This window comes from Oncorhynchus mykiss, chromosome 13 (genome assembly GCF_057628025.1).
Source record: "Oncorhynchus mykiss isolate SJ-2025 chromosome 13, ASM5762802v1, whole genome shotgun sequence".
Taxonomy (NCBI): domain Eukaryota; kingdom Metazoa; phylum Chordata; class Actinopteri; order Salmoniformes; family Salmonidae; genus Oncorhynchus; species Oncorhynchus mykiss.
Window position 1 is genome coordinate 52,505,564 of NC_143034.1, and position 15,422 is coordinate 52,520,985.

The window sequence follows — 15,422 nt, forward strand, 5'->3', positions numbered from 1 at the left end:
TGCTCTAATGCACAAGAGGCTAATTGCCAATTTGATGACATGCACTTCCAGATGATTGAAGTAGGACTAAGTGAAAGGATTACATTGAGGGCTGTTTGATCAGTGAAACAATAAAGCACATGGATCCACTGAATTATTGAGGTATTAACCCGACTGACTCGCCCATTATGAGATGACCATGATGGCCATTGGCAGGCAGAGTAGAACGTTATATTGCTCTCATGTCATTCCTAGAGCGCTACAGATCTATCATTAATATCAGTACACTGCTATTTGCATGGGGAAATGACATGATGGAATGCATTTGTTTACATTTGGTGGCTCAATAATGGTATGAACATTGAGGTAAATTGAATCCCACCAACAATAATTCACATCTTGTACAGTGTCACCTAGTGGTGAAAACCGTAGTACCACTCAGTCTAGCTTATGCTTCTTTTTGTGGGAATGAATCAGCCCTCTGCTGTTAGATACGACTAACAAAAATACCTTTTAACATTCCATTTTAATAACACTTTTTCAAACGGCACAATATGCATAGCATGTATTTATATGCATAAACGTGTTTATAAAGTGGGATGTAAAAAATAAAAAAATGGCATGCACCTTTACGTAAGATGTTAAGACATGATGACAAGGGTCTATTTTATCGCTGCCAGGTCCTGTCTCTCCTTCACACATGCCTGGCGCTGCCCCTGCCCATCCCTGCAGATTGGCACCCTGATACAGACAGATTCACGCCTCCTCCTGCCTGAGACTATTAGACACTGTCTCTGGTGTTTTCAAGTAGCATGTTGCAAAAACACTTGTCACATTCAGCTCAGATTCAGTAAGCTCATTCTATCTGGATCCAGCCTGAGTAAAGAAACATGTAATTAATCAATTGAGCCTTAGTCACGTAATTATGGAAATCATGTTGCAATGCAGGTTCTATACAAGACATGTACATTTGTAGCTGAACTTCCAAAACATTTCTGGGCCATGTGAGAGTGCATGTATAAATGAAATTGTATTAGTCACATACACATATATAGCAGATGCTATTGCGGTTGTAACGTTTTTTTATATATGTTAAGCTGTTAGGTTGTCTTTGTCTGTGGGTGTGTGTACATGAAAAGCAAAGCGATCTTAATCAGACAGGCTGTGTCCATAGTATACATCATAGGGCTCGCTGATGTTGGTGGTCTGAGGACGAGGGATGGAGTAGTCTTTGTCAGGATCTATTTCCTGAAACACAAACATAGTGAAACTTTAAAACATTAGTGAAGTAAATAATGTCAATTAGTTGTTCAGCATTACATATACATGGCTTGTAATGGCACGGGTCATATTCTTTTGTAAGATGTTATTTATCTTTTATGAACAACACAAGACATAAACATTCAAATGACAACATCATACAAACATCAACCACATCACACCTGCCCAGATCCACTAGCACACACCCCCACTACTTTCCTCCACATGGCCTGAAACTGCAACATTTTGTTTCTCTCCGTAGCCCACGCTCTTTCAATATTGAAATAATAAATCATTTGATTTTTCCATTGTGTTAACGATGGCAAATTGATTGATTTCCACATTTTTAGTATACGTTTTTTCAAGATGAGTGATGAGAAGAGAATTGTCCATGGAAAACAGAAAGGAAATGCCGCACACTGCTGCTCACGCTCCCAGGTGATATTTATTTATAACAACATTACAACCCGTAAGTTTTCATCAGGCATCCATGTACAGTACCTGGATGTGCGTATGTTCAGTTTTTGTTAGAGAATCATCCAAACCACCGGGTATCTCACTACACCCCCATGTGCCATGTCTTGAAATATGCAGAAATACATTTACATTGTAATACTTCTGACAGCCAACTTTCTAGCTCCGCCCACAACTTCTGGACTTAATAGCATTCCCAGAAGGCATGGATTATTGAGTCTGTTAGTTTTACACTTAAAACATGACTCTACACGTGTGCTGTAGAATTTGTGAATTGTGTCTCTTGTAAAATACAATTCTATACATTATCTTATACTGGATTAAGTATATGTTTTTGTTAGTTATTCTTTGTTACAACATGCTGATTCTCGTTCCTATAATCACCCAGTAAGCCCAGAGCCATTTTGACGCCTACTCACTGTCATTGAGAATCCAGACTCATATGGTGATTGGAAAACGGGGTCTTGTTTTCTGCCTGGGGAAGAGAACACAATACAATGACTCAATTATCTGCAGATTCCATACAGTGAGTATTAAAGTGACAGATTGCTTAATTAACCTCATATGTAATATTTTATTCATTGGATCTAGCCCATATATGATGTAGCTTCCATGCTAACTTATTAGTACTGTACCACCAGTCCATTTTCTGTGTTTCTAATGTTATGTTGCTGATTAACTAAACGTAGACATGCAGTACAGTACATTTCCCTGTTTTACTCCTTTCCAGTGCTACTGTTTCTCACTTCTCCGTTCCTCACCGTCGTTCTCAAAGCTTCTGTTCTCCCTCCCTTCTTTCGGGCTCCCCAGCCCTGGCAGGTTGCCGTTGGGACTGGTCCATCCACCAAAGTCTAGGGGGCCCTCCTTGGAGCTGGCCTCCCACCTGCAGAGGAGAACCACTTGGGCTAGTCCGTGGCCCAGCAGCAGGACCCAGCCGTTGGCCACCAGGGCTATACTCAGCACCGGGTCATCCCACTGCGGCCGCCGGCCCATCTCCATGTTACCCCGGGTCAGCAGGGCGATCCACACCACCCAGATAGCAGCAGACAGCAGCAGGGTGAGGCAGAGCAGCGTGGCCTGGACCTGGCTCTGTCGGTGGCTGCCCCCGCTATAGCTGTAGGTGAGACAGGAGCGGCAGAGGCAGCACAGGGAGAGGACCAGGCCGGCGGCCAGCAGAACCAGCACGTAGATGAGCAACATGACAAACTCCCCCTGGGAGTACTGGCAGGGCTGGCCGTCCCGCAGCAGCACGATGATCAGCCACTCTGTAGCGATGACCACCTGGAGGGTGGAGAGGGCCAGAGCCACCCCAGCCTCCCCCCAGCCCCGGGCTACAGAGAAGCCCAGCAGGGCCAGGCAGCGAGCCAGCAGGCAGGAGAAAGCCAGGGAGAACAGCACCCCGAACAGGAAGAGGCGTGTGGGGCATGTCTGGGTGGTGAGGCGGATGACGAAGGCAAAGGTCAGGGCGAAGACCCCCGCCGTGCTGAGCAGGAACAGAGCCATGGAAGCTACGCTCCCCCCGATGCCCCTGCGCTGGCGGGACGACACACACATCCACAGGGTCCAGAACAGCAGCCCCACCAGCAGCCCTGAACTGACCACAAAACCCAGTGAGGCCAGGCTCTCCACTACGATACCCCACGCCGCCTGACGGTCACACAGGTAGGAGTACACAGGGTCCAGATCCGCCCCACACCCCAGGATTGCATCCTGGGAAGTGGAGTTTGAGGAAGAGTTGCGTTGGAGGAAGGAAGTGGTGCCTCGGTTGATAGTGGATTTTACAGTGGGATTGTTAGTGGTGGTATTGGGGATAGCATTAGAGCTAGTGGCAGCACTGGGATGGATGGTTTGGTTGAGGGTGCTGGCATTCAGTGTGGTCTGACATGTGCTGGGAAGTGGGACATTGAATAGTAGGATGAGAAAAATAGATTTGTGTATCTGGAATGGAAAGACCATCCTTTTGTTTTGTTTTGTCTGCATGTTGTTGTGTCCTTCCTCTCTGGTTTTCTGTTTTGATGGTATACTCCCTGCTCAGATGGGCCCTTGCTACCTGGAAAAAGTAGCAGACATGAGAGCATGTATTTTTAACTCTGAATATCTTTATTTATAGAGCATAGCGGTATTTAGGACAATCAAATCAATTAAGGTGCTTTTGAATAAAGATCAGAGAGAGAGAGAGAGAGAGAGCGAGCGAGCGAGCAGCCAGAGGGAAGGGAGCAGCCAGACCACAGACATGCCAGGACAGGGAAATAACTTTGTGTACAAGGTAAGAATAGAGGAATTAGGAGCGATTTAATTAGGAACTGGTTCTAGATACTCTACATCAGGGATGGACAACTTGGAGGGAGTCGGGGCCACAGAAAATCTGAACTCATCATGAGGGGTCGCAGTTGCTCGCGGGTCTGCGTACCCACATTGTTTTACAGATAATTTCCTGCAATTCTACACATTTTGCCATAGGGTGGAGAGAAATGTTTAGATAGCTGGCCGCAAAACTAACTTAGGGATCTAAAAAATGTTAGCTGACATGGGCTAATTGACAGACTATCAGTGCTTTACATGACAAGAGAATAACTGCTGATGCACAACCACCTTTCGAAATTGCACCTTGTATATTCCACTATTTTAACTCGCAGCAGTAAGTTGAAACCCCAACTGAATTCGTAATAAATCATAAATAAATTGTGACGTCCCGTTGCCCATCCCTGCTCTCCCACAGAGGAAAAATATAGACTACATTAACTCATAAAGTCGTGTGAAACCCGGAAAGACGGCAATAGGGAGTGAGCGTGACAGTGAAATACAAATGCAAGGGAGGTTGACACACTGAGATTGAAGTGAGAGGGAGTGAGAGAAAGAAGCCAGAGATATACCCTCCTGATAGTTGATTGTCACTTCCTCTAGTTCATAACAGAGCCCTTGTTTCAGTGTCAGAGATTCAAATATGACATTTAATATGCTTATCGCTGGATAAATATGGCCCTGGCCACTTTATTTAACCCTTAAGGATAACTCCGTTTTGCACAGAGGGCAGGAGATAAAACCTCTAAAAGTCACTAAAACATCTCTATCAAGTCTATCTTTACTGATTATTTAAGGAACATGTTTATGTGGCTGGTAATTTGTTACCTAACATAAACAAATATTGAATAAAACAATTGTTTTGAATGTTTTTCCATTGATTGGGTTGTTGAATTGGTTGACAGTAACAACAGTCTAAACAATAATGATTCATTGTCATCCAACAACAGGAGACATGAAGGCATCGCTGCCTCAACTGCTTACTTTTAATCTTGTGAGCAACATTTTTACTTTAAAACAACAAACTCTTCCTGTGGCAAAACAGGTGGCAAACAAATTGGTAGGGTATACCTCCTTTCAAGCTACAACTTTCAAACTAACAGAGAATAGTAACATTAATTATTTACCCTTTATCCTGAGGCTTCAGTGCATCCACCTCTGTGGTCGGTGGTTATTTCTGATCCTACTTGTAGTTCCACTTGAGATTTGCAATAAACTCTCAGCTGATGCATCAGTAGACAGTCATCTATGTATGAACGTGCCTCCTAACTCAAGGATGTTCCCATATCTTTCACAAGCAGTGCAAGAGGGAGGGAGGGAAAGCAGGAAGAGAGGAATGAGAGAGGGAGTAAATTATTTTGGAAACGAAAGATGGTGTTTTTTTTTTTTACCTCACCCACATTTACATCTACTGGTGAAGCGATAGGAGAGACGTTTGGACTGACCCACCCCTGACTTCCCCTCCTCGCACTCTCTTTTTCTTAGTCTATCTCACAAAACAGCAAAGTATAGGTGGGGCTCGAATCCCTGGAGGCTATGGAACAGGCACTGACACACACACACACACACACGCACGCAAGCACGCACGCACGCACAGACACACACACAGTATTAAAGAAATGCTAAGGTTGAACATCTATCTATGAGAGTTGACCACATGATTGGAAATGATATGCATAGGCAAGGATCTGAATGCCATGTCATCATAAATAATCACACTGCTGGTTGCTATGTTAAAAAGAGAGAGGTTACAGGTGAGGGGGAGGGTTTCCACTAGTTACTACAACCACAAACTCAAAATGGGCTATTCATTCAAACAAAAATGAGCTTTTTGGTTTTATTTTAAGGTTAGGTTTAGACACAAGTGTGGTTAGGATTAAGGTTAGGTTTAAAATCTCATTTTTGTAGAAATGGACTTGGTTTATTACTTTGTGGCTGTAGTAACTAGTGACAACCGAGGAGGAGGAAGGAGGAGGCTGAAAAACACAACTGACTCATCTAACTGTCCCTGAGACTAACAGTAACCACTTAGACATAACCCCACAACACTGATACCCCTCAGGGAGGGAGAATGCCTTCCAATGGGTCTCTGTATGAACAAGCCCGTGCTGAGCTCCTGGGATCAAGTCTGTACAGGCAAGGACGTTCTGTAAGGTGTGTGTAAATGGAGCAGAGTGGATCAACACTGAAGCTTTCATAGAGACAGACACAAAGGCCGGGATAGTTTGTCTGTTCACAGTATAGGATTTCCATAAGCTTCAGGGACCTAGGAGAAGAATATACCGTATCAGCAGACTATCAAGAGTTACTAAATACATATCAAAGCACAGACACAGACTGACCTATGAACACAGGGCATCAACCAATACAACGTAGCAACACAAATGGGAAAGACGTTTTGAGAATGATATTTGGGGGACTGTGAAATAAAGGAGTTGATTTCCCCCTCCTTTCGTGTGCTAAGGGATTGTAACACCCAGGACATTGTCTGGGATATTCCAAGAGTGGCATACTGTAGTATTCTTACTCAATAATTGTGGTTGGTATGTCATGGAAATTAGTAACCGTTTGTGAGAAATATATACAGTACCAGTCAAAGTTTGGACACACCTACTCATTCAAGGGTTTTTCTTTATTTTTACTATTTTCTACATTGTAGAATAATAGTGAAGACATCAAAACTATGAACTAACACATGGAATCATGTAGTAACAAAAAAGTGTTAAATAAATCCAAATCTATTTTAGATTCTTCAAAGTAACCACTTTTTGCCTTGATGACAGCTTTGCACACTCTTGGCATTCTCTTAACCAGCTTCATGAGGAATGCTTTTCCAACAGTCTTGAAGGAGTTCCCACATATACTGAGCACTTGTTGGCTGCTTTTCCTTCACTCTGTGGTCCAACTCATCCAAAGCCATCTCAAAGCCATCTCAAAACAAAGACACGGCGGTTAGAACCAAAAATCTCAAATTTGGACTCATCAGACCAAAGGACAGATTTCCACCGGTCTAATATCCATTACTCGTGTTTCTTGGCCCAAGCACGTCTCTTCTTCTTATTGGTGTCCTTTAGTAGTGGTTTCTTTGCAGCAATTTGACCATGAAGGCCTGATTCACGCAGTCTCCTCTGAACAGTTGATGTTGAGATGTGTCTGTTACTTGAACTCTGTGAAGCATTTATTTGGGCTGCAATCTGAGATGCAGTTAACTGTACTGAATTTATCCTCTGCAGCAGAGGAAACTCTGGGTCTTCCTTTCCTGTGGCGGTCCTCATGAGAGCCAGTTTCATCATAGCGCTTGATGTTTTTTGCAACTGCACTTGAAGAAACTTTCAAAGTTCTTGACATTTTCCATATTGACTGACCTTCATGCCTTAAAGTAATGATGGACTGTCGTTTCTCTTTGCTTATTTGAGCTGTTCTTGCCATAATATGGACTTGGTCTTTTACCAAATAGGGCTATCTTCTGTATACCACCCCTACCTTGTCACAACACAACTGATTGGCTCAAACGCATTAAGAAGGAAAGCAATTCCACAAATTAGGCACACCAGTTAATTGAAATGCATTCCAGGTGACAACAACATGAAGTTGGTTGAGAGAATGCCAAGAGTGTGCAAAGCTGTCATCAAGGCAAAGGGAGGTTACTTTGAGAATCTCAAATATAAAATAGATTTTGATTTGTTTAACACTTTTGTAGTTACTACATGATTCCATATGTGTTATTTCATCGTATTGATGTCTTCACTATTTTTCTACAATGTAAAACATAGTAAAAAATAAAGGAAAACCCTTGAACGAGTCGGTGTCCAAACAATTGATTGGTACTCTACATTTGTTAAAGTTTCAAACTACAGTCTGCTATGGTGGAGCAACGTAGAAAAAAATATGGTTGAATTATATGCTTATGAATGTTCATTAAAAGAATGTCAGTTATTAATTAAAAGTATAACATACTCAGATACCCATCATGGAAGGGGTTGTATTTTCTCATATTTTCTCAGAGATGACAGAAGAGCAAAGGACAACCTGTGTATTGAAAATAAAAACTTTAATGTATCTATCAGGACATTCAATCACACATACACATTCCGTCATATGAATGTGTTTGTGTTTGTAACACATCAATATATTTATATTATGTTTGGTGGCATACCGTACACTAAGAAGGGGGCGGTGTGGTAGCACCACAGGGATAACAGGGAATGCCTTCACCATAATGATCTATGACAAAGCATCACACACCCTCCTCCCTGGTCTCATCCCTTTCGTTTCCTGTGTGTTCACAGTAGCACGCCTTATCAACAGCAAGTAAAAAACACAATGCAAAAAAGAGATTGGGGTAAAAAAGGGAGGGTAACGAAGATAGAGGTTGCATTGGAAACAGAGACATATTTACAGTTCTGTGGTAGACTTTAAGCAAGTACAAGCTAGTCATAGCTAGTCTTTTGCTTGCGTCCAATTCTGTGGTTGATGGTTCACAGAGGAATTGGGGGACTAACGGGATCTGAGTGGTTACAAAAGGATAGAGGGAAGGGGGAGCCGAGGTCGGCTAATGTCGAAAGGGGTGGGGGTGGTCTTGTCTTATCACATCAAGTATCTCTTATGTCCTGTATAAAATACAGTATAATACTATTATATGATAATAATAAAAATAAACAGTTCAGTGTTCCGTCTGCCTATCGTATGTGGTCTTTCAGGCCGCAGCGCCTGACCACAACAGACTTAAGAACAGCGAGGAGTGACGAGATGACTTTAGGGGGATGGCCAGTCGCCTTATGGTGGCGCGCCAGACTAACACAGAAGGAAAGGGTCAAGAGCGTAGAGGTTAAGGGAAGGCAGGAGGCAGTAGTCTTAGATGATTCCATATTTGGCCAGATCACTGAGCTCCATGTCGCCGTAAGCCTCCCATGGGCAGACCACTGCTATGTCTAGAGAGAATGAGAGAGGGAGAAATAATTACTATTGATTGTCCAGTTGATGAAAAAGGGAAAGAAACACTTGTTGGTTGTCTTGGTTGTCGATATACAGTGCCTTCAGAAGTAATTTCACATTTTGTTGTGTTACAGCCTGAATTGAACATGGATTAAAACACACAATACCCCATAATGTCAAAGTGGAATTATGTTTTGCACATTTTTTACAAATTAATTACAATTTCAAATCTGAAATGTCTTGAGTCAACACATTTTCTTGGATGGACTCACTCTGTGTGCAATAATAGTGTTTAACATAATTTTTAAATGACTACCTCATTTCTGTACCCCACACAAAAAATTATCTGTATGGTCCCTCAGTCGAACAGTGAATTTCAAACTCAGATTCAACTTCAAAGACCAGGGAGGTTTTCCGATTCCTCATCACAAAGGGCACCTATAAAATAATAAAAGCAGACATTGAGTATCCCTTTGAGCATGGTGAAGTTATTAATTTAACTTTGGATGGTGTATCAATACACCCAGTCTTTACAAATATACAGGCGTCCTTCCTAACTCAGTTGCCGGAGAGGAAGGAAACCGCTCAGGGATTTCACCATGAGCCCAATTGTGACTTTACAATGGTTATAGAGTTTAATGGCTGTGATAGTAAAAAACTGAGGATGGATCAACAACATTGTAGTTACTCCACAATACTAACCTAATTCACAGAGTGAAAAGAAGGACCTCTGTACAGAATAAAAATATTACAAAACATGCATCGTCTGCAACAAGGCACTGAAGTAAAACTGCGAAAAATGTGGCAAAGCTGTTCACTTTTTGTCCTGATTACAAAGTGTTATGTCCAATACAACACATTACTGAGTACCACTCTCCATATTTTCAAGTACAGTGGTGGCTGCATCCTGTTATGGGTATGCTTGTAATCTTTAAGGACTGGGGAGTTTACAGGGTAAAAAGAAAACGTAATGGAGCTAAGCACAGGAAAAATCCTAAAGGAAAACCTTCCACCAGACACTGGGAGATGAATTTACATTTCAGCAGGACAATAACTTAAAACACAAGGCCAAATCTACACTGGAGTTGCTTACCAAGAAGACAGTGAATGTTCTTAAGTGTCCGAGTTATAGTTTTGACTTAAATCTGCTTGAAAATGGTTGTCTAGCAATGAGCAGAGCTAAAATGTTTAAATAATAATGGGAAAATATTGTGCAAAACTCTGAGACTTACCAAGTGATTTGAACATGTATTGACTCAAGGGAGTGAACTTATGTACGTATACTTTTTTTCATTACATTTGCAAAAATGTCTCGAAATATGTTTTGTCTTTGTGTTTGTGGGGTATTGCGTGTAGATGTGTGATCATTTTTATTTATTTAATCCATTTTGAATTCAGGCTGTAACAACTAAATGTGGGATAATTCAAGGGGTATGAAGACTTTCTGAAGGTGCTGTATACTGAAAGTAGAAATACAAATATATAGATGAACAAACATGACTACTGATGATTGCAGATGGAATATCAAAGTTACCTGTGCCAAGACCCTCCATGCCTGGGATGTCATCACCAAATCTGCAATTGACAAGGAAACATGTTTGTATCTTACAGATGATAGAATTTGTCTGTCTGTATACATGTTTGAGAATGTGAGAAAACTAAGTGTTAGTGTGAATACAGTGCCTTGCGAAAGTATTCGGCCCCCTTGAACTTTGTGACCCTTTGCCACATTTCAGGCTTCAAACATAAAGATATAAAACTGTATTTTTTTGTGAAGAATCAGCAATACACAATCATGAAGTGGAACGACATTTATTGGATATTTCAAACTTTTTTAACAAATCAAAAACTGAAAAATTACTTTCAGTGCAGCAAACTCTCTCCAGAAGTTCAGTGAGGATCTCTGAATGATCCAATGTTGACCTAAATGACTAATGATGATAAATACAATCCACCTGTGTGTAATCAAGTCTCCGTATAAATGCACCTGCACTGTGATAGTCTCAGAGGTCCGTTAAAAGCGCAGAGAGCATCATGAAGAACAAGGAACACACCAGGCAGGTCCCAGATACTGTTGTGAAGAAGTTTAAAGCCGGATTTGGATACAAAAAGATTTCCCAAGCTTTAAACATCCCAAGGAGCACTGTGCAAGCGATAATATTGAAATGGAAGGAGTATCAGACCACTGCAAATCTACCAAGACCTGGCCGTCCCTCTAAACTTTCAGCTCATACAAGGAGAAGACTGATCAGAGATGCAGCCAAGAGGCCCATGATCACTCTGGATGAACTGCAGAGATCTACAGCTGAGGTGGGAGACTCTGTCCATAGGACAACAATCAGTCGTATATTGCACAAATCTGGCCTTTATGGAAGAGTGGCAAGAAGAAAGCCATTTCTTAAAGATATCCATAAAAAGTGTCGTTTAAAGTTTGCCACAAGCCACCTGGGAGACACACCAAACATGTGGAAGAAGGTGCTCTGGTCAGATGAAACCAAAATTGAACTTTTTGGCAACAATGCAAAACGTTATGTTTGGCGTAAAAGCAACACAGCTCATCACCCTGAACACACCATCCCCACTGTCAAACATGGTGGTGGCAGCATCATGGTTTGGGCCTGCTTTTCTTCAGCAGGGACAGGGAAGATGGTTAAAATTGATGGGAAGATGGATGGAGCCAAATACAGGACCATTCTGGAAGAAAACCTGATGGAGTCTGCAAAAGACCTGAGACTGGGACGGAGATTTGTCTTCCAACAAGACAATGATCCAAAACATAAAGCAAAATCTACAATGGAATGGTTCAAAAATAAACATATCCAGGTGTTAGAATGGCCATGTCAAAGTCCAGACCTGAATCCAATCAAGAATCTGTGGAAAGAACTGAAAACTGCTGTTCACAAATGCTCTCCATCCAACCTCACTGAGCTCGAGCTGTTTTGCAACGAGGAATGGGAAAATTATTTCAGTCTCTCGATGTGCAAAACTGATAGAGACATACCCCAAGCGACTTACAGCTGTAATCGCAGCAAAAGGTGGCGCTACAAAGTATTAACTTAAGGGGGCTGAATAATTTTACACGCCCAATTTTTCAGTTTTTGATTTGTTAAAAAAGTTTGAAATATCCAATAAATGTCGTTCCACTTCATGATTGTGTCCCACTTGTTGTTGATTCTTCACAAAAAAATACAGTTTTATATCTTTATGTTTGAAGCCTGAAATGTGGCAAAAGGTCGCAAAGTTCAAGGGGGCCGAATACTTTCGCAAGGCACTGTATGTGGAACGGTTGTGTGTGGTTTTTGTGTGTATCTGTGTGAATGTGTGATGACAGAGAAAGATTCTCACCCTTTCTGGCCAGGCTTGGGGGCCTTGCTCTTGAATGTACGGGTTTGCCTCTGCTTGAACTTGGGGGGTCCCTTCTTGGGGGTGGTGGGGCCAGCTGTCCCAGCGGGCGTTGCCAGGGCACTTCCTGCAGGGGGAGCTGTGTTCATTTCTGCTGAGGTCTGACACAGAGAGAGACAAGAGATTGTTACAAGACTGTACATAAAATAACATTTGAAATGTCTGTATTGTTTTAAGATTTTTGTGAGTGTAATGATTACTCTTCATTTCTGATTGTTTATTTAATTTTTGTTTATTTCACTTGCTTTGGTAATGTAAACATGTTTCCCAAGCCAATGAATCCCATTAGAAAGAGAAATGGTGAGCTGTTATAGTGTTGGCCAGAAAGTCTATAGTTTCCCTCTATCTTGTATTATCCTCACTCCCATTTTCTACGTCTATCTTAGCTAGTTTTACTTCACTTCAGGTCTGCCCCCCTCCCTTCTTCTCTACTGCTGTCTTTCTGCTAATCTCTTGCTCTCTGCCAGGCTCCCTCCAGCCACTTTACTGGTAATCAGAAAAGATCGGGGGGATTTAGCTAAACAGCCAGATTATCTCTGATTCCATATAAAACCCAATTTGATGAATTGCCCTTCTTAAATCCCAGGAATGTCCTCTGTGTCACATGCAATTGCTTAGAACACGAAGGGAGGGGGAAAATCACCTCCTTCATTTCTCAGTCCCCATAATATATTTTTCAAAACGTCTTTCCCATTTGGGTTGGTACATTGTCTTGACACTGGCCACTCTCCTTTCTTAGCATGGACATCTTCTTCTTTTTGGATGCCTGATTTTATATGATCAATTATTTTGACCTGACTAAAATATTGAATTGACTTGCCCCCGCTGAATTTTTATACATGCATATAGCAGTGTAACACTATTGTAAATGATATATTCACTACTGTGCATCTGATTTTAGATCCCATTGGCCTTTGATGTCGTCAGTGAAAAAAAGGTTGATCCTTATGACTTAGTAAGGAAGTTTGGACGGACGTTAATTAATGATGGTATTGAGACCGGCAGTGGCTGGCCTGCCAATCTCTTTAGTGGCTAAGACACTATACTGGACAACAGGTGAGGCCACACTCTGTCCCTGTTCCTGTTCTTCTTCATCCGTTTAAGCAGTATCCTCCTAATCTGTCTCCTGAGTACCCCCTTCCCCGAACCTGGGAGCTCCTTAATCCTGTTAACATAATGACGTGGATGGAGCTCACTTTACCAGGACACGGTGTGTAACTCAACAGATGCTGCACCTGCATGAGATCCCAGATCTGGCTCTCCCTATGCTGCTGCCTAATACCCATCCAGAGTGGATAGAGATCTGTAAAGCTGTGCAAAAGCATCTGTTGTTGTGATTTCAGTCTTTGCTTCTAACAGGTAAGTCTAGCCTCTCTCTCTCTAGGAATGTGGTGTCTGTACTCTCTCAGATATCTGCCTTCCACTGGACGTTTTCAAAATGCCCTCTAAGGAGCAGAATTAACCTGTCTGTTTCTACAGTTCAACTGTTTCTGCAGGTCAACTGTTTCTACAGTCACATCATTTATCAATTGATTGGCACAAATGTTTTCCCACCTAGTTCCCACTGCGCTATTATAAATAAAATCTCACTGTTTCAATATCAACACTAGCATACCACTGAGTGGGAAGCAATGCATTGGCCATGCCTTCTTAATGGTATTCTAGTATGGAATACTGGATTCCTCCATGCACTGTGTCCATAATCCATTGTTTCACTTCCCAATCTGAATGCACACTCATTGCTATCACGCTAGAATTCTCAATGAGCAGTTGAGCTGCAATTACAAATGCATGTACATTCTGCATCATGGCTACAGGTGTTAGATTTGCATGAGTCAATCAATCACAATCTTAGAAGTTGATACTCTTAGAACTTCTCCTTTATACTTCCTTTACAAGTTATGTGTACTTATACTGTAGCACTAATGTATTCATCTATATTAGCGATACGTAATTAAGTAGTAATAATGTATTATTTCTAAGGAATAATAAAGAAAAGTAGCAATAAGGAGCCCCCCCCCGCCCCGCCCCCCCCCGCGTAACTATTCCCCAGGTCATTGTGGTAAATGAGAATGTGTTCTCAGTCAACTTACCTGGAAAATAAGGGTTAAATAAATAAATACATAAAAAGTCTCTGCCTCACCTAATTTCACAAATGTTCCAAGGAGCTTCTGTCTCGAAATGAGAGCTACTGCTGCATGTCAGTCCAAGAGCAAAGTGAACACAAGGAACCGGCCTTCGTTTAAATACCCCTGATTGTTAATCGTGGAGTCTCCTGGTTTCCAGTCACATGGTCTCCAAAAAGGTCAGCCAGCTCCTTCAGCACCCCACTCCACCTTCATTCCTGGACATCAGAGGAGGTGGGGACGTCAGTGAGGAAGGTCAATACGGTCGTTTTTAACTAACTTATCCCATTAAGCCTTGGCACGCCTGTGTCAAGCTTGTCAAAGGAGTCGACAGTGTCTGCATGTGGTTGCGTTCCTGGTCCATGTGATGAGTCTTTAAAGAGTCTGGGTTGTCACTGTGATTGGTCTTTAAAGACTGTGTTGTCACTGTGATTGGTCTTTAAAGACTGTGTTGTCACTGTGATTGGTCTTTAAAGACTGTGTTGTCACTGTGATTGGTCTTTAAAGACTGTGTTGTCACTGTGATTGGTCTTTAAAGACTGTGTTGTCACTGTGATTGGTCTTTAAAGACTGTGTTGTCACTGTGATTGGTCTTTAAAGACTGCGTTGTCACTGTGATTGGTCTTTAAAGACTGTGTTGTCACTCATGATGTTCCTTGATCCTTGTGATCAGGTGGTACGGTTAGACCACTATCTTCTCCTCACAACTATTTTGTTGCCTGAGTGGGATATTTTACCTAAGATACACCGATAGCTCTAGTAAAATAAAAAAATGACACACACACAAACACACCTGAAAAATAAAGAACATTTCCTGACTTGTCATGTAGGTTAGGGGTCAATTTACTAAAGTTATTTTACTTGGTGATAATCAGTGTGTCTGTATTTAGTGTATTTTTGCAGGTGGCATTCTTTAACAGTCCTGTTACAGCTGGTCTACCTGTA

General features: G+C 41.8%; 2 protein-coding genes across 3 annotated transcripts; both read right to left on the bottom strand.

Annotated features, from left to right (window-relative positions):
• Window positions 1-486: 486 nt before the first annotated feature.
• Window positions 487-6,280, bottom strand: LOC110486463 (G protein-coupled receptor family C group 5 member D). The gene is made up of 4 exons (XM_021558087.3): window positions 5,142-6,280; window positions 2,475-3,763; window positions 2,133-2,188; window positions 487-1,227 (listed from the first exon to the last, which is right to left on the bottom strand). The coding sequence occupies exons 2-4, from the start codon at window positions 3,691-3,693 to the stop codon at window positions 1,129-1,131; spliced, it is 1,374 nt and encodes a 457-aa protein (XP_021413762.3). The 5' UTR covers window positions 3,694-3,763; window positions 5,142-6,280; the 3' UTR covers window positions 487-1,128.
• A 1,768-nt stretch (window positions 6,281-8,048) lies between these two features.
• On the bottom strand, window positions 8,049-14,826 carry LOC110487544 (retinal cone rhodopsin-sensitive cGMP 3',5'-cyclic phosphodiesterase subunit gamma-like). Of its 2 annotated transcripts, XR_016485991.1 has the most exons (5): window positions 14,495-14,826; window positions 12,295-12,452; window positions 10,484-10,524; window positions 9,266-9,387; window positions 8,049-8,945 (listed from the first exon to the last, which is right to left on the bottom strand). XR_016485991.1 is itself a non-coding variant. In XM_021559457.3 (4 exons), the coding sequence occupies exons 2-4, from the start codon at window positions 12,438-12,440 to the stop codon at window positions 8,869-8,871; spliced, it is 264 nt and encodes an 87-aa protein (XP_021415132.1). In that variant the 5' UTR covers window positions 12,441-12,452; window positions 14,495-14,669; the 3' UTR covers window positions 8,049-8,868. The 2 variants fall into 2 exon arrangements, 1 of the variants encoding a protein (XP_021415132.1); XM_021559457.3 differs by lacking the exon at window positions 9,266-9,387 and having other exon boundaries at window positions 14,495-14,669.
• Window positions 14,827-15,422: the final 596 nt, after the last annotated feature.